Source organism: Tursiops truncatus, chromosome 14 (assembly GCF_011762595.2).
Source record: "Tursiops truncatus isolate mTurTru1 chromosome 14, mTurTru1.mat.Y, whole genome shotgun sequence".
NCBI lineage: Eukaryota > Metazoa > Chordata > Mammalia > Artiodactyla > Delphinidae > Tursiops > Tursiops truncatus.
The window spans coordinates 44497895-44517370 of NC_047047.1; the positions used below are offsets into that span (position 1 = coordinate 44497895).

The following is a 19476-nucleotide window of genomic DNA, read 5'->3' on the forward strand; positions in this document are numbered from 1 at the left end:
TACGTTGTTCAGTAAAGTTCTTGGTGAAAATGAAAAATGTGTCTTTTATTTTTACTTAAAAACCGAAGGCACTTTTTGGCCAACCCAGTACTGTGCAAGGCTGGTGCGTCTTCTCAAGTTACAAAAGGACAGTTGGTTTGTGATCCATGTACAAATTAAGTAGCTATCACTTGCATAGTCATGACAATGGATTTATCTAATCAGCAACAAAAAATGTTAAGCCACTTTTTAGTTGCTAAAATTTTACTTTCTTTGGGTTATTTAGATGCTTTGGACTTATAGAAAGTAGCACATTGGAGCAAACAAGAGAAGAGACAGAAACTGAGAAAATGACTCACTTGGAGAGTTTGGTCGAATTAGGTCTGTCTTCTACGTTTAGTACAATCCTCACACAATGTTCCAAAGAAATATTTATGGTAAGAGTGCATTGCTGCAAAGAATTAAATTCCAACTTGTAGTTTTATTTGATGTTTTAAAAATTGAACTTCAAGTTACTTTGTATGCATATCATGCCAGCTTATCCTTTCTTTCCATACTAAAATTTGAAAGAGATGGGGAATTCTTTTGCAGTCCAGTAATTAGTACTCCGCGCTTCCACTGCAGGAGGAACGAGTTCAATCCCTGGTGGGGAGCTAAGATCCTGCGTGCCTCATGGCGTGGCGAGGCCAAAAAAAATGATAATAAAATAAAATTTGGAAAAGATACACAGTTGATCCTCATTATTTGCAGATTCTGTATTTGCAAATTCAACATAGTGTACTTGCTAAAACTTATTTGTAACCGCAAAATTGGTACTCGCAGTGCTTTTGTGCAGACTTTTGAAAGTGGCAAAAATTTTTGAGTTGTGCGTGTTTACAGCTGAAATTGAATAAGGTGACACTCTGCCATCTTGTTTTAGCTCTTATACTGTAATGTAAACAGGTGTCCTTTTTTCATCTATTTAAGGACAGATCGTTCACATTTTTGTGCTTTTTGGTGATTTTGCATTTTAAAATGGCCCCCAAGAGTAATGCTGATGCACTCACTGTCTAGTGTTCTAAGCAAAAGATAGTTGTGATGGACCTAACATAGAAAATATTAACATGTTTTAGGTAAGCTTCGTTCAGAAATGAGTTATAGTGCTTTTGGCTATGAGTTCAAGGTTAATGAATCAACAATGTATTAAAGTGTCAACAGTGCAATTGTTGCAAAAATGCAAAAATCAACAGTGTATTAAAGACATTAAAGTGTCTTCAAAGAGAACCACACATAAACAAAATTATATATCCATATATCCATCAGTTGATGAAAATGTAACCAGAGGTTTATGGGAACTTAATCCTGTATTTCCCCTAAGAACTGTGATTCAGTATTTGCTAATTCAGTGCCCACAGTGATTTTACAGAGCATAACTACTGCAAATAACAAGAATTGACTGTATGTTTAAAATTTACAGTAAAATACTGCTTGGGAGAAAAGTTTTGAAAATTGTTTATGCCATCACATAATAGAAATTAAATCCCAAATATAAAGATCTGGCAAACTATGATGAATGAGAAATAGTTTGTCCTCATAAGGCATTCTGTGAACATTCACTTATTCAGTATTAGTCGATACCTATTATATACAATATGGTATTTATTTCATATTTTCTATTCCACTACTCTCTTTCCATTTCTGTTTCTTCTTTCGCTATCTGAGATTATCATTGTTCAGTGTTTATCCTGGTTAAAAGCTAAACTGCCTTACACCTGCATGAAATATTTACTAAGATTATGTTAGTATAAAGAAATTAACATAAATAATCTCTTATTTAACCAAAATCTTTTGAAAGGAGTTGTTTATAATTTGCAGCATTGTCAATCCATGTCTAGAGCTAATTCTTTAATTCAGAAATGAAATTAAAATTCTGTGACTTGATTGTAAAATTAAATAGAATGCTTCAAGTCTTTTAGAGGAGAGAAAAATATAGTTTGTAGTTGTCAGAATGACAAACTGTAAATATTAGATATTACCCCAAATTCCCTCTGTTATATTGGATTGGCCAGCAAGATAATTAAATTGCATTTGCTTCCAGCAGCTCTGGTTTTGTGCTTAGCATTTCTGCAGCAAATAAAATCTTGTGCCGCAAATGTTTTGTTCACATTAGGGTTTTGTGCAAAGGTTATTCATAAACCTGAATGTAGCATTATTAAGCAAATCTTTATGTATTCAGATGGTTAAATTTTTCCTACTTGGTTATTTTTAGTATAGTCTGAGTATCATTTTCTTTGGTGTTTCAAAAGATGTTTAATTTTCTTAAACGTGCTGGTTAGACATTTTCATTTGTTACATTATCTTTTAATAGGTGGCCCTTCAGAAGGTTTTTAATTTTTCAATTTCACATATATTTGAAACAAGAGTTGCAGGCCGCATGGTGGCAGACATGTGCCGTGCTGCAGTGAAGGTGAGTTGGGGTTTTCTGGACTGATGAATTAATGAATCAATAGCCATGAGTTTTATGTGGTTAATTATTTTAGACATGCTTGTCATTCTTAAAATACACATTTCTTTCAGTAGCTGCTTATAGCCCTTATTTGCCACTGAAAATAGAGCTAGTGTATACTTTGTGACTGTTCAATACTTGTGCCTTTCAAAAAAACTTATTTATACAAATATGTTTTCAGTGCTGCCCGGAGGAATCTTTGAAGCTATTTGTTCCCCACTGCTGCAGTGTTATAACTCAGCTTACAATGAGTAAGTCTTAAGGTTATTATTCTGTATTTGTAACTTTAGCAAATTTTTTTCTTGGTTTCTACAACTCTGTTGATGGAAACAGATTCTCTAAGCCATGCAGTATTTTAATTTTACAGTTTGGGGTAAAATTGCTCAAAACAAGGTATCATCCAGGGTTGACAGGTAGCTTAGAAATTTTAACTCTATTACATTAATGTTTTCATACATACAAGAAGCATTCAGCTGTTGCTATAATATCTGTTATTTTGTGAGATGTGTAGGGGCAGGCATCCTGGTTGGTGTGTTTATTTTCTTGAAAATTGAGCTTCTACCTCCTCTGGAGCAAGTCCAGCTTAACGAAGAAAGAAAGAAAAAGTCCTAAAAGAGACTTTTCTCAGCTATTAGAAATATTAAATATAAATACTTTTAAATGATGCATTTAGTTGGATATTTGTTTTTTTCTTCTGATACTATTTTGCTATTTTTAGATGATGATGTATTAAATGAAGAAGAGCTAGATAAGGAGTTACTATGGAATCTTCAACTTTTGTCTGAGGTATTGTAAATCTTTGGAATAAGAAAATATTTCTGTGAAAATGTTGACTTGCTCTGAAGATTTATCCTGTTTTGAAAAGTTAACTTTAAAACATGTAAAGTCGGGCTTCCCTGGTGGCGCAGTGGTTGAGAGTCCGCCTGCCGATGCAGGGGACACGGGTTCATGCCCCGGTCCGGGAAGATCCCACATGCCGCGGAGTGGCTGGGCCTGTGAGGCATGGCCACTGAGCCTACATGTCCGGAGCCTGTGCTCCGCAACGGGAGAGGCCACAACAGTGAGAGACCCGCGTACCGCAAAAAAAAAAAAGAAACAAAACATGTAAAGTCATAAGTTTGAAAAATGTCTTTATGGGACAACAAAAAGTCAGATAATCTCATTTTCTTATTATAAAAGGAGTATGGTAACTGTTGACTACTTCGCGGTCAATGCTCTACCTGACTTTTTACTGATTAATTCTACTGTGGGTAACTCTGACTGAAAAGTGTATCAGATTTGGCATCTTCCCCCCCCACCCCCACCTCATGCCAAATTTGGCCATCAGTCAAACTTCATTTCCTATAGGGGTTAGTTCAGAAACCAAAGAACAGAGAAATCCATTTAAATAAGTTTTGTCTCTTTAAGGAGACAGCCTCTTGAAGGATGTTACTATGACACTTCAGAGCCTAAACTCAGAAAATGTGTTTTGATCTTAAGGAAGAATTCATTGTTAGAATATAATTAAAATGATAATCCTAAAATGAATTAAAGTCATTTTAAGAAACACTATTACGGGCTTCTCTGGTGGCGCAGTAGTTGAGAGTCCACCTGCCGATGCAGGGGACACGGGTTCGTGCCCCGGTCCGGGAAGATCCCACATGCTGCGGAGTGGCTGGGCCCGTGAGCCACGGCCGCTGGGCTGCGCATCCGGAGCCTGTGCTCCGCAACGGGAGAGGCCACAACAGTGAGAGGCCCGCCTACCGAAAAAAAAAAAAAAAAAAAAAGAAACACACTGTTACTATTTTAGACTACTTTAATGGCCAAACATAGTTAACTTTAATTGTAATGGCCAAACATAGTTAACTTTAATTGTTGATTCTTGATCTTTTAACCAAAATATCTTTAACTGTTTTCTTTTTAGATTACTCGAGTGGATGGGAAGAAGTTGCTTCTTTATAGGGAGCACCTTGTAAAGATTCTCCAAAGAACCCTACATTTAACCTGTAAGCAGGGTTACACTCTGTCTTGTAACCTTTTGCATCACCTTCTTCGTTCTACTACACTTATCTACCCTACAGAATACTGCAGTGTGCCAGGCGGCTTTGACAAGCCTCCTTCTGAATACTTTCCTATCAAGGCAAGCATTTTCAATAATTTAGGATTCCAGGATATATTGGGTTATTTTTCTAAGGGATTCAAATTGCGGGTTTTTTCTTTGTTGTGTATTAAGGTGTCACTTCTTTATTTTTAACATAGATTACTAAAACTATTATTGGAATGTTTTAAAGTTGGGAAGTATGATGTAGCTCTCATCTAGCTCTAGTTTTCTTCTTTTCTGTTTGTATGTGAAATGACTTTTTAATGCCATATTTAACCTCCATAGTTCCATATAGCTTGGGGGTGGAATGCAATAGCCTTACATAAACTTACTGTTACTCTTATAGTAAACTGATATTTGAGTGGCTCTTCAGGGAGACCCTTTTCAGGGGTGATAATGAAAGACTCCTATGATGTCTTCATACCTTTATTTTGTGCACTTGCTGCCTTAGGTTTGGATTACCTATACAGTTTCTTTTAAGCCTTTTAAAATATGTTTGTATGTTGTTTTTTTCCCTAACTTCTCAACTTGCTAATTAAATGCTATTTTCTAGGACTGGGGTAAACCAGGGGACTTGTGGAATTTGGGGATCCAGTGGCATGTTCCTTCTTCTGAAGAAGTGGCTTTTGCCTTCTATCTGTTGGACTCTTTTCTTCAGCCTGAGCTTATCAAACTCCAGCATTGTGGGGATGGAGAACTTGAAATGTCTAGGTTAGTTTTCTTTTATAATCAGTTAGTGTTATATGGTTGTAGACTAAAAAATTCTTTTTGTGCCTCTCCCTCTCTCGATGGCATATCTGATGTACTCATTTTCTTTTTTTTAAAAACTAATTTATTTTTGGCTGTGTTGGGTCTTCGTTGCTGAACGTGGGCTTTCTCCAGTTGCAGTGCACGGACTTCTCACCGTGGTGGCTTCTCTTGTTGTGGAGCACGGGCTGTAGGCACACGGGCTTCTGTAGTGGCTCGCGGGCTCTGGAGTGCAGGCTCAGTAGTTGTGGTGCATGAGCTTAGTTGCTCCCCGACATGTGGGATCTTCCTGGACCAGGGCTCGAACCCATCTCCCCTGCACTGGCAGGTGGATTCTTAACCACTGCGCCACCAGGGAGGTCCCTGATGTATTCATTTTCAATGTGTGTTTTGAATATCTGCCATAAATGTGATCAGAAAACCATTTAATACATTTAAGTGTTTTTTTAATCACATTACTATAATATAAAACTATATAATATAAAAACATTTTATAGTTTAATAACAGAAATTTTGTCATAATATTTAAACATCTTAAATAGAAAAACTCAGTTTTTTTCTAGTTTTTCTAGTTTGCTTTTAGTGACAGTGTCACTTGTGCATCTTTTGGGAAGTGTGTGTAAATATGCCCCCTTTGTAAGGAAGTGCCTGTTTTTCTAGATTCGCCTTAGATTTTATTGGCTTGTTTCTTTTCAGTAATTCATACTATTGATATTAATATTACTGAGAGAAATATCTCTAAGATATTGTTTCTCCCCCAAAGAGCTTTAGCACGAAACAATTATTTGAGACCACTAGACTTTTATAGTTTGAATCTTTGAAAGTTCCTAAAATCATAGTAAGAAAATTACTATGTGTCAAATAACAGGAAATTCTGATAAACAAACCCAGTAGGAATGGGCTTGGAGGAGGAAGAAGTATGATTGACTTACGTTGGCTGTGTGGTACTCTGAACTGCTTTTTGGAGTAAATGTTTAGCTAGTCTTTTTTTTTTTTTTGGCCACGCTGCATGGCTGGTGGGATCTTAGTTCCCCAACCAGGGATTGAACCTGGGCCCTTGGCGGTGAAAGCGCTGCATCCTAACCACTGGACCGCCAGGGAAGTCCCTAGCTAGCGCATTGTAAAAGACAGACTGTAGTGGAGAATCTTCTGTAATACTGTTTTCCCTTTTTGTTAGTGGTTGTGATCTTTGGGTAAATAGGGAATTAAATTCAGAATTGCTTCACAAAGGGCAATCAGTTGTTGTTACTTGTGATTATTTAGAGCCTGTTTAAATGTAAGCAGGTCTAATATTATCAGTAAATATCTGTTTAATTACCTTGTACTATTAAGAGGGTAAACTGAAAACATTCATCATTTCTATGCCTTAATTTTGTATATTCTCACTTGATAAAGTTTTTTACTTCACCTTAAACTCTACAAGGCTTTTTCTTAAATAGGGATTTGGAGTCTTCTCAAATATGAAAATGCTTTTTATTTTTTCTAGAGATGATGTTCTACAGAGTCTGACTATAGTACACAACTGTTTAATTGGCTCAGGAAACCTCCTACCTCCCTTGAAAGGAGAGCCAGTTACTAACTTGTAAGTAAAAATAACTACTTTACATATTTTGCTGTTTTGCCATTTGGCATATATTTTAAGACTTAGTCACATAATGAGTCACTGGTTTTGTTATTGGTGTTGTTTCTGTATCACTTTAACCTTTTTGTCATTGTTAGGCCAAAAACACCTGAGGCACAGTTTAGATCTATAAATTTTAGGGCTTTATTCAGATTTTTCATATGGTACCAGGATAGAATAACTTTCAATGCTAATCAGTTTTAAAATATCAACTTAGAGATATTAAGTTCATCTGTTAGTTTACTGAGTTAATTAAGATAAATTCTTTAAAAAAAGAAAGGAAAACACCTTTTTTTTTGGTCTGCAATCAATGGTAAGGATTTTCTAGCAAAAAACCTGGGGTGTTTTTTAATAAAAATTTGTTCTATGTTATTCATTATGATTTTGAACTTTTGAGATCCACCAAGTTGCTTTTACAAATTTAAGTGCTTTTCAGAGTATTATTATTTCGAATGAATGTCTTGATTTAGTCCATTGTCAGTGTTACCATTTAAGTTGAAAACAATTGAATTTAAATGAAATCAGCTGTATATAACTTTAGCTCACTTATCAAGTACATAGATGCTAGTTTCAGTATACCATGTTAGATTATTTTCTCTGAACACCAACATCTCATTGCTGAATAAGTTAATGAAAATCACACAAAAATGAGTAAGGAAACCTTGCCCCTCAGAAAAGCAGAAGGGGAGAATTATTTGTTGATTTTGCAACAAAAATCTTAAAATGTTTCAAGGAATGGTTTTAAAATGTGGCTTGCTTGTCTTTCCATATTCTGCATAATCAGTTGTTTGGGGTCATACATTTTCATAATTCCCACTTATTTCACTTATCTAAAAACTGTTTCTAGGCATTGAACTTTTTAGATTACTCATTAGATTTAAGAGGGAGAAGTAGGGTCGTTTCAGGTAAGGAAATCTGTTTTAAGTTTGCCTAGGAATTTACTGAATTCTTTTAAAGAACTTTTGTTTTTCATCAGTTTTATAGTTTGATATAAGAGCAATTTTACCAAAATTCATTTTTGTCAAGAGAGATGTTAAACAATATTTTTAAATGAGAGACCTACAGAAATGGTTTTGATTTCCCTAATGATCTTTAACAGTATGTAATTAGTAAGAACTTAACTCTTACGGCATGCCAAAAAGCTATTTCATACGTAACAAATTGATTATATCAGTAAACTTAGTTCTGCTTGAATGTGTTGAAGTGTGGTCCTTTAATCCAATAATTTATCTAAGAGCAAAAGCATTTATCTTCTGTGTATATAATTAGATTATTTTAGTATTGAGTGATGATTACAATACACTCAGGAGGCTTAGAGGTTTCCGTTGCAGTTCATTTCAGCATGGAGCCATTGAAGCAAAGTCTTTATCCTTTGAAATAAATGTGCATTAGGACAAATGTTCCATTTGGTTATTATAAAGCCAGTTAGATATGTATATAATGAAATGCATTTTCAGTAAGGAAAACAATACCATATTATTAAAACCTTATTAATGCCACAAAAGATAATTAAGCAGATTGTTAGCCCATTTTACTATACATTATAAGCTATAAAATTGAAATGAATATCCCTTTATAGGTTTTTTTTCAGAAAAGTTGAAAAGGAAAGATGATTTAGATTTAAAAGTGTTGTGTTTAGAATTTTCACTTAATGAAAATTTCACATAATAAAACCTAACAAAGTAATACAAAATTATGTTTAATATAAATGTGTTTATATATTTTAATTATAAAATATATTTTCTTGTATATATAATAGTACATAATGAAATAAAATATACAACGAGGAAAACTTCAATCATTTTAATCACTGAACAGTACACATTTTTAGGATTTTTCATAGTTATGTACATCTACTCAGTGTAATGATTATACAAAGTACAGTTAGAGATGAATGGGCATCACTTTGCCTTTGAATTGTCAAAAGAGAGAGTTTGTAAAGTCTTCCCTGGGCTTTTAATTAGTTCTTAACAGAATCCTTCTTTAAAAAACCAATTTCTAACTGGTATCACCTTCGCCTGAAATTTTAATTTATTTTGGCAATATGTGACTTTTTACATTGACTTTATATAACATGACTTTTTTTTGCAGATAGCAAGTTAGTTTTCACTAAAGTAAAATAAAATAAAGTTAGCCTTTTAAATTTCTAAAATGCTTATTCTAATATAGGTCAATAATTATTAAAATCTTCTAAGTGTAAATTGATTTGAAAGAACTAATCAAATAATTTCAATTGATGGTGCCATTGTTCTGTAATAGTGAATCATACTGCCTAGTTTGAAGAAAGAAGATCTGTAGCATAATTCTTGGAGATTATCAGTAGCAGGTCAATTTGAAACTAGAAGATGAAAAGAACTCTTTTATTTTGGACATGAGTTATTCCAAAGGAGATAGAGTAAAATGTGCCAAGTTGGGGAGAAAAGGAAACGCATAATGGTGACCAATGCTTTAGTGTAATGCCTAAGATATCCGGTGGAGTTTGGCTGTGGTATTGTGGGACATTTTGCATTTTCTGAAATACCAGACCAGTTTTTGGAAGCACCTAGCAGCTCAATTCTTTTTTTAAATTTAAACTTACATTTTTCTTATATAAATCTCAATTAGGGAAAATATTCTAGCTGCTTTAATTATTTTTTGTCGAATCACTTATTATTAAGTTTGCCTTGTGCATGTATTAGTAGTATTAGTCTTCTGGCAAATTGCAGCAGTAAAAAACCAGAAGCTTATTTCAGTTCTGAATTTTCCTGTAAGAAAATCTTAATTGCTAATAGAGTATATGGGATCCCATTGTTCAGGGAAATGGCTACCACATGTGAAAAACAATTTTCTATGCTATGTGATTAGAGACTGACAAAAAATAAAAAGCTTAGATGAGATGAGTTGATTGTCCTAAGTATAAAGTAAATTATATATCTAATGATATCTACATTGTACTTTTTGGCCTTTAGCAATGTAGGGTTACTAAGTATCTTGTACATATTTTAAATTTTACTGTTTCAAAGGATGGATGAAATAAGGTCCCTTGAGGGTTTAATTTACCCTTAATTGGGTAAACTTTTTTAGTTTAGTTCAGTTTGAAATTTAACAGTTTTGTCAGATACCAAGGTTACTGAATTAATCTTAAACCTCTCTATTTTGCTCTTGGAACCTTTAGTTAATGATTTCATAGAAACATTTGTGCTATAATTTATACTCATAGTTCTACCTTTATAGATGTGGAAGTTGGATTATGTCTTTCCAGGGTCATGTAGGAATTTTGGACACTTGCCTTTAATCCTCAAATTGTCATTAATTTCTCCTTTTGCAGTCCATTTCTTTAGAATCTTTTAGGTCTAACCAGCTATCACAGGATGCAAAAAACTAACATCTATAAAAACAGGGTTACTCAAGGTAGAGGAGTCATCATTTTTCATCTCAAATATTTCTTCTTTACTTTGTGCCCCCTTTCCTCCAATAGATCTGTTAAGTCATTCTTAGTTAAATCATTCTTAGGAGCTCAGCTTTTACTAACTTTTCACTCAAAAAAAAAAAAAAATTCATACTTAAGGTCTAAGAGTTGAGACCATTTCATGAATATGTGAAAGGATGTGTTGTTATGCGATGAGGGGCAGGGCTAGCTAACCTCTCTTGGCACCTCCAGGAAACTACCCAGCTCTGCTGGGGGAGCTGCACACAGAAAAGGAAACAGTTACTACTCCACGGTGAGTAACCCTGTTTTCTCCTTATTTCACCTTCTGACTGTTTTCATTGATTTTTTAAAAAACTTGTGTGTCAGACATGGAAATAGTTCTTATGCTCCGAGTTAATTTTAAACCTAGCGGTATGTAAGATTCTCTTTACTTGGCAACCTTTTGTTCACATGGTAGAGTCAGAGCCAGCCTTTAATTTGTGTTTATAGCTATTGTTTATGCCCAGGATTCAACTGGATAACAGAACACAGAAATAGGCCAGTTGTCTGTTGTGAAACACTTGTTACCTTGAGGGAAAACAAAATCTGTTAGTGGCTTGGTTTTTATACCTTTTATGTTTGTTTTCATTTGGGAGGGGAGGGATTTGGAGCAGGGTAGGTTGTTCTTCCACTTACAGAAAGGGAGAATTATTGTTTGCAGTTGTTCCATGACAGTTCACCTAGCCTTCATTTGCATATTTGATTTGTATTGTATATTTTGTTTTTATGTTACTGGTCATTTCTTCCTTTTTCACCATCCTTTCTTTCCCACCAGTGATTATTTTCATCGTTCTACTCTAATCAAATCTAAAGAAGATTGCCATCTAGTGGTACAAATAGCATAGATGTAGAAAACGTACAAGTTTTTTGTTTTGTTTTGTTTTTAAAGTGGTACAGATATTAAACACATTTTGTTATAAATTAGGTGGCTTGGTGGTCCTATGTAGTTGCTATGAACCTGATTTAACTTGATTATTATTGTATACATGGTATTATTTGTAATATGTTGTGTTGAAATTATTTGTCATACTTTTATTTTTATATTACTGTTTGTAAAATGAACCAGTGATGAGTAGAATGAATTTCACTCGGGGTGGGGGAGTGATGATATTTTGTTTAAATTGTATATATTGCTACTATAGTGTTTAATCAGAATGCAGATCTATAATTGTTGATAGCACTTTAAGTCTACTCAGCTAAGATTATGTACATAACTAAAAGTTACAAGAGCAGATTTAAGTATCAGAGAGTACAGCCCAGCACACGTAGACTTAAAATGTGACCACAAAGAGATACAATCATAAAGTCTTACTTGGGTAATGGATAGACATTTCTTTTAGAAAATTATTCTTCTAAAGATCAGAAGAAATATTTAGTTATAAATATGTATTTATACTCAATGAGAAGCATTTGGTGTAAAAGGTGTCAATACAATCAGAGTTTAATTAATTTGTTAGATAAGAAGAGATCAATTAAAGCTGAATCTTAGATAAATAAGCATAAAAGAAACTTGAGATGGATAAGAACAAATAAAGTAAAGCTGAACTATATGTCTAAACAGATGCCTTCTATACTCTTGAGATGTGTAAGATGTGTTTTAGTTCAGGTTTTAAAAGTAAAAGCCTAAGCCATTTTAATTTAAATCTATTACTTAATATTTTAAAAGCCCACACAGGTTGATATGTTTCTAAATAATTGTAATAAGTGATAGTACTTCATCAACTTTTCTGATAGGGAAACAATTCAGAGTGACACATGGATTTTTAGAATTAGCATCATGGTTCTTAGATGAGATTTGTTATTAAATGTAGTTATAGTGTGATTGGTGTTATTAGAGTCAGAAAGGCATATAAGAAAAACATTTCAAATTCCCAGCTGATAGCCTTTTGTTTGCTTGTTGGTTTGTTTGATATAGTAAAAAAATTTTCGGGATAGCTTACTATAGTGATTGCTTTTTAAAATGTCATTTGTTAAGAGTAATTTTGTGACAATAATTAAAATGCATGCTTGGTTCAGTACTGTGTGGTACTAGGTATGGACGGGGTGAGGTACAGTTGTATTCCTACTTTAGGAAACAACTTATGTTTATAGCAGCAGTGAGGGGACATGTACTCTCATGTGATAGCTTGTGGCCAAGTACTTCCCCATGCTTTACCAGGGAAGGTGGAGGGGGGTGGGTAACAGTCTTTCGCCTAACGCTTGTTACTATGTGAGCACAGCCTTTTCTCTTTCTTGGTCAAATCTAATTTCAGTAAAGTTATTGGACTTCCCTTGAAATTCAGTGTGAAAGAATCTGATTTTATTTTTTAATGACTGGACTCTGGATACATACATATTTTTCAATCATACATAATTTTACAGAATGTTCAAGTTTGCAAGCTGTTGCCGAAAGTTGAAACTTTATGGAATGAAAACCAGATTTTAAGAAGAATTTGAATTTGAAATTCTTGAAATTCTCTGAAAAGCAAATTAGCATTTTATATTATGAAATATTACCATTCTTTGTTTATATTCTGTAGGCTTGGTTTTGAAACTTGGGACAGTACTGTTGCCATCCACATTATGGCAAGGAACATAGTTAAATAATTGGCATTTTAGTCATCTTAATGTTATTACCCATTTAGATAAATTCCAGAATTCATAACAACCAAATATTAGGGTAGAGATAACTTAATTAATTCAACTTAAAAAAATACAGTACGGGGGAGGGGTATGTTGATTTCAAAATAGTGTTTTCTTCATTACAAGTGTTGTGTAGGTCATGAATTATGAGCAATAATTATAAATTTTCTATTTATTACTAATTAGCCTTGTATAGGATACGCTTACCCCATGTTTCCTTGGCATTTGTGCCTGTCTTCCTTTTCTTAGAAAGTATTATCGCTTTGTTTGTAAAAAGTTATTGAATTGAATCTCATATTTTGAAATAAAGTCTATTTATTTTTCATTAAAGAAAATTTAGATTTCAGATATAAAGGTTCATATTCCCCAGCAGAATCTGTCCATACATACCTAAAAAATGACTTTTAATGTAGTATTTTTACATCTGAACATCTTCAAAAGTAGTGGCATTTTACTGCAGATGTCAGGAGAGATCAGTTTAGCTGGTTTTAAGAGGAGGGGTAATGATTATCTAAAGAAGCGTGTCTGCTGTATATTCTACAGTAAAATTTGATGGTGATTTTTTTTGGTGTCTAGTTTTAACCTTTATTATAACATTGTAAAGCTGACTTTTCCTTGTATAAATGTTTAACATCAGATTTAAGCTTTTACATTTGAGTATTGAATATCAGTGTTATGTTCATTTGGGCAGTAAATTTCCCCCCCCAAAGTCATTACATTTAATTAACATTTTTTTTAAAGATGAATAACACTGTCCTTACTGAAACAGATAGAGCATTAATCTTCAGAAAGCTAGAGTAAAGAATTGAAGTACTGAAGATGAGAGATCTGTGTTTGTTAAAGATCATCATTTAAACATTCTAGCAATGACACTTTTCCCTTTAAGCCTCCTTATTGGTATTATTAATAAATACAAGCATTCTTGTTTTTATACAGGGTACCGAGTATGGTGTCCTTGGAAGAGACAAAGTTGTATACTGGACTTGAATATGGTATGTGAATCCTAATCTGAGTAAATCTGTATGGACTGTTTTCATCAGTTACTGTACAAGGGTTAAAATGGGATAATTTTGTAGTTACAGTTTTTCTAGTCTCTTTTTTATATGTAGAATGAATATTAATTACTTAATATTATCTTTGATTTTTCTGGAGAAAGTGTGTAATTATTATATAAAGAATAGCCAGTAAAAGATAGATGCTTTCTATGTGCAAAGGCAGACTTTTCATATATTGTAATGCTCATTTATGGTTAGAATTGTTATAGAACTGTTGTATTATACTTGATGTAAACCCTTACATATTCTAACTATCTTTATAGTATCTTTCTATCATAGTGAGTTAAATTTTATATAAATACTTATGTAAAACATTTTGTGTTAATTTAATGTTCTGAATCTAACATTAATAGAAATTTAGCACACTTCTTTATTGCTGGATTAACATCGGAGTTCATTGCATACATTAATTAGGTGTAGTTTGTTTGTTTGTTTGATTTGGGTCACCACAACTAATTAGAGAATCCTATGCATTTATGGCCTCTAATTAGAGGATAGAGCCTTTGAAATATTGGCAGAGATAGTTTTATCTCTCTCCTCCTTGCCTGCCTAATAAAGTTTTGTAAGCAGATTCTTATAAATGTGAAGGTTTTAAAAGTTATTCTGTATCATGCCAAGCTACTAACCAACTATGATAAAGACAGACCCATTTGGTTTTTCTTTGTTTTTTTTTTGTTTGTTTATTTATTTTGTTTTAATTTTTATTGGGGGTATAGTTGATTTACAATGTTGTGTTAGTTTCAGGTGTACAGCAAAGTGAATCTGTTATACATATAAATATATCTCCACTCTTTTTTAGATTCTTTTCCCATATACAGACCCATTTGTTTTTTTCCTGGATACGTTATCTCTTCTTGATATAACTGTTTTGATATAAACTTCAAAGCTCTGGTCAGCATTCAGTGTGTAAAATGCTTTCTCTCATTTTTTTAAAAATAGATCTATCCAGAGAGAACCACCGAGAAACAATTGCTAGGGTCATAAGGAAACTTCTTAGTAAGTACAAATATGTATTTAATTTATGTTTATTAATAAATATTTAGAAATTTTATTTTATAGCATGTGTGCTTTTACTTAACCATTTTAAAATTCTAAATGGTGAGAATATCAGGCAGTGGTTTTTTTTGGTTCGTTTGTTTTTTGCTCTTCTTCCTTAACTAGTATATCAGGAGTCCTATAGTAATTTAAAATATTTTAACCAAAATTCTTTTCCTCCTATTATAGACCACATACTTAATAATTCAGAAGATGATACCAAGTCCTTGTTTCTTATCATAAAGGTACAGTTGTCATTTAACAGTTGCATAATTGTTAATATGACCGGGTTTGACTTGACGACTCATAAATATAAAATTTGCAATTCTTTGATGCAGATTACTGGAGACCTTTTGCAATTCCAAGGATCTCACAAGCATGAATTTGACTCTCGTTGGAAAAGCTTTAACCTAGTAAAGAAATCAATGGAAAATCGGGTCAGTATTTTCACCTAAAGCTGAATTTTTTTTTAAAGGTGTATAATATTGATATAACCACCTGATTTAGCAATTATTTACCATACAGAGGAAGTTCCCTATAAGTAAAAATAGTAGATTTTCAAATATTATATGATGGTATAATCAAAAGGATCCTAGAAAAAATGTACTTCCCTGAGACAAACTCTTCTGTCGATTTCCATGGTAGTCTCTGGACTCTCAATGGCAATTTCAAGTCTGATAACTTGGCAACAGCTTTCTTACCATGTAAGAAACTGAAGGAGTAAAAATAGGTTGTCCACAGGCATGACTTTAAAGCATTGCATTTTATGTAATCTTATGTTATATTTGGTCTCCAAGAGAAGTCAATACAAGCTTCCCTGGGAGCCTGGAAGAAAGTATACTTAAGTCAGCCATTTGATGTTCATAGCAGTGTTCTTCTATAGGAGGCTTTTGTTGAAATTGAGTCTGAAAAGGTTATATGAGTTCATTGTTTAGGCACAGGGTGCTACATATTTTAGACAAAGGGAATGGCATGTGACAGGGCAGGGAGATGTACAAACATGGCATGCTTTAGCAAACAGTGTTTGCAGGGAAGAGTGGCAGGAGGTAAACTAGGTCATTTCTAGTTTTGCCCAAGAAAATGCTTCAGTTTTACATTCAGCAACGGGGGAGTCATTAGAAGTTCTTAAGTAGATCTGATGTAAATGTTGGAAAGATCAGTATTCAATTCAGTGAATTTTGAAAAGCTCTGCCATCGCTGTGAACAATAAGCAGTAGGCGATTGAGACTGGAAGCCAGGAGGCTTTAGTTAAACTATTATAATAGTTCAGATGGGAGAGCACAGCCTGAATCCAGTCACTGGCATTGGGGTGGAGATAAGGTGTTTTTAAAAGAAGATGGAATTGTGGGGACTTGATGACTAATGAGATACAGGTGTGAAAGAGGAACAGTCTGAGTTCCAGACATCTGCCTTTAGTGACTGGGTAGAACATTGGGGGTGGGGGAGAGCTTAAAAGATAATTTTTACAAAAATAAAAAATGTTATTTTCTGTAGTAAACATACACAACTACCCAGAAAGGCTGTTTATAAATTTAATAGAGTAAAGCAGTTTTCTTAGTGGGCTGTTTTTGTATTTTTAGTATTTGACTGAATAAAAGTCTGATGATTTTAGAATAAATGAAATACCTTCAGTACCCATCAGCCCATCCTGTACCTTCTTTGAACTAATTTTTTGTTAAGGGGTTCAGGGGAACCATTGTTGAAGTCATTTAGGGAAAATGTTGAAGTGTTTGCTACTGTTTTTCAGCTCCATGGGAAAAAGCAACACATCAGAGCGCTATTGATTGACAGAGTAATGTTGCAGCATGAGGTAAATAGCTTTTTAAAATCATGATGCCTTTTTTTTTGTCTTGCTGTGCTGCACAGCTTGCGGGATCTCAGGTCCCCAACCAGGGATTAAACCCAGGCCACAGCAGTGAAAGCCCGGAATCCTAACCACTAGCCACCAGGGAACTCCCCACAGTGACTTTTTTAAATGACAGTTTTTCAAATAAATATTTAATTATTGGTGTTACTTCATAATTAAATGAACTTTTAGTAAAAAACTTTGAGATTTGATTTACACTGTTTTTTTTTTTTTTTTTGTAGCTACGAACACTAACTGTTGAGGGTTGTGAATACAAAAAGGTACATCAGGATATGATTAGAGATCTTCTTCGTTTATCTACAAGTTCATACAGTCAGGTAAGGCTAGTCCAAACAGTCTGGGCATGCCCCCTCTCACCCATTTTGTAACACGCAATCTAAAGTATCCCCATTTTAACAAGGGAATTTAAATAATTTATTGGCAAAGAAAATTTACATTTTAAATGACATATATTCAAACTAATCTTGCTTCTCTTTTTAAAATAATGTTTATTTTTGCTGTTTGTAATTGCTTCTCAAATTTTTTTTAAAAATATATAACTAACGTTGGTAGATAGTGCTAGTGTAATGTTGATGCCACTTAAATTAAATCACATTATGAAGGCCTGTCTGTGACGGCCATATAATTCTTCCTAGGCATTCTGCTTGAGTTCAGGAAGCTGATACCATGTGAATTGTGGGGTCCCTCCTTTCAGGTAGCATAAGACCAAAAATTTATCTCTAAACACAGAGAACTGGGAAAAGTAAAGAGATTCATGTACAGCCAATGATTCCGTCTTTATAAAATAGTGTAAATTAGGAAATCAATCTAACCCAGAGATTTTGCCTAAAGTATTATTTTAAAAAGTTTGAAATATGTACAGTGTATTGCTTTTATTCATTACTATTTAACTAGTTCATGGATTATAAATTTATACTGAATCTTTTGCTTGGGTTAAAAATATGTGGCCTAGGGCTTCCCTGGTGGCGCAGTGGTTGAGAGTCCACCTGCCGATGCAGGGGACACGGGTTCGTGCCCTGGTCCGGGAAGATCCCACATGCCGCGGAGCGGCTGGGCCCGTGAGCCATGGCCGCTGAACCTGCACGTCCGGAGCCTGTACTCCGCAACAGGAGAGGCCACAACAGTGAGAGGCCCTCGTGCTGCAAAAAAAAAAATATGTGGCCTATACTTGAGGCTTGCATTGAAAAGGTTAAGTTGTTCTGTGTTTTGGAAAGTCTTTGATTTTCCTTGTGTAGACACAAGAGAAAATCTGACCCTTCTCATTAAGAGTAACTCAGAATAAAAAGTTTAAGTCTGCTGATTATGTTACTAAACAAATGCATATCAGTTCCATTCAGTCTCTCCTTTATCAAAAGGATATTTGAACCAGTGTAACTTTTTTTTTTTTTTTTTTTGGCTTTGTTGTTGCTCGCGGGCTTTCTCTAGTTGCAGCGAGTGGGGGCTACTCTTTGTTGGGGTGTGTGGGCTTCTCGTTGCAGTGGCTCTTGTTGCAGAGCATGGGCTCTAGATGTGCAGGCCTCAGTAGTTGTGGCACGCGGGTTCAGTAGTTGTGGCACATGGGTTTAGTTGCTCCACGGCATGTGGCATTTTCCCAGACCAGGGATCGAACTCGTGTCCCCTGCATTGGCAGGAGGATTCTTAACCACTGCGCCACTAGGGAAGTCCCTGAACCAGTGTAACTTAAACCATGGATATGGTTGGTGGTAATTTGCTTTCCTTCTGATAAAAAGATTATCATTTACTCATTTTTGTTAAGTTATGTGCTTTGTTATATTTTTCTGTTATTACGAAAACATTTAAATTACCACTGCTTTGTTTTAATGATTCATTTAGAAATTTTTTTGTAGTTTGTCTACCATTTAATAAAAGTCATCTGTTAATAACTGTTTCTTTAGGTCAGAAATAAGGCCCAGCAAACATTTTTTGCTGCCTTGGGAGCATATAACTTCTGTTGCAGAGATATCATTCCCCTGGTTTTGGAGTTCTTACGGCCTGATAGGCAAGATGTCACGCAACAGCAGTTCAAGGTATAGGGTTTTTTGTTTTGTTTTACTACGAAATTTTTCAAACGTAGAGAAAAGTTGAAAGAATTTCGCAGTAATGGAATTGCTGACCCCCAAGGCAGATATGTAATTCAAGAATGTTGTAGAGGATCTAACTCATTGGGTGATATGTTGTCGACCTTGTGGAGAGCAGTTTAAATGGACAAAATCAGACAAGTCAAGTAAGCTTAAAATTGGAAACTGTCTATTAGGTCAGTAAAATTGAAGTTACAGTGATCTTATAAGAACTGTAAAGAGGATTAGAGCCCAGGGTGGTTAGGAAGTCAGATTGGAATTGTTCAGGTGAATGTTCAGGAAATAAAATGTTTTGGTACTAATAGCTCTTTTCATTAAAATGGGGTACCTTAGAAGAGGTACCTACTGTCATCAGAATCATTCTGATTGATTGAGCTCCTGTGAGTAAAAAGTACACAGTATAATTAAGTAACCTAGTTTTTATATACTTAGAGAAATACTTGGCAACCAGATTTAACC

The 19476-nt window shown here is 34.2% G+C and overlaps 1 protein-coding gene across 1 annotated transcript in view; it reads left to right on the plus strand.

Annotated features, from left to right (window-relative positions):
• The window catches only part of PSME4 (proteasome activator subunit 4), a 101402-nt gene that overhangs the window by 56540 nt on the left and 25386 nt on the right, over positions 1 to 19476 (plus strand). The window contains exons 14-27 of the mRNA XM_019942853.3: positions 266 to 416; positions 2327 to 2425; positions 2646 to 2715; positions 3183 to 3250; positions 4368 to 4583; positions 5098 to 5255; positions 6778 to 6873; positions 13919 to 13974; positions 14977 to 15033; positions 15262 to 15317; positions 15411 to 15509; positions 16820 to 16882; positions 17161 to 17256; positions 18835 to 18966. Of these exons, the coding sequence (XP_019798412.1) occupies positions 266 to 416; positions 2327 to 2425; positions 2646 to 2715; positions 3183 to 3250; positions 4368 to 4583; positions 5098 to 5255; positions 6778 to 6873; positions 13919 to 13974; positions 14977 to 15033; positions 15262 to 15317; positions 15411 to 15509; positions 16820 to 16882; positions 17161 to 17256; positions 18835 to 18966 (1417 nt within the window). The remainder of the gene's footprint in view (positions 1 to 265; positions 417 to 2326; positions 2426 to 2645; positions 2716 to 3182; positions 3251 to 4367; positions 4584 to 5097; positions 5256 to 6777; positions 6874 to 13918; positions 13975 to 14976; positions 15034 to 15261; positions 15318 to 15410; positions 15510 to 16819; positions 16883 to 17160; positions 17257 to 18834; positions 18967 to 19476) is intronic.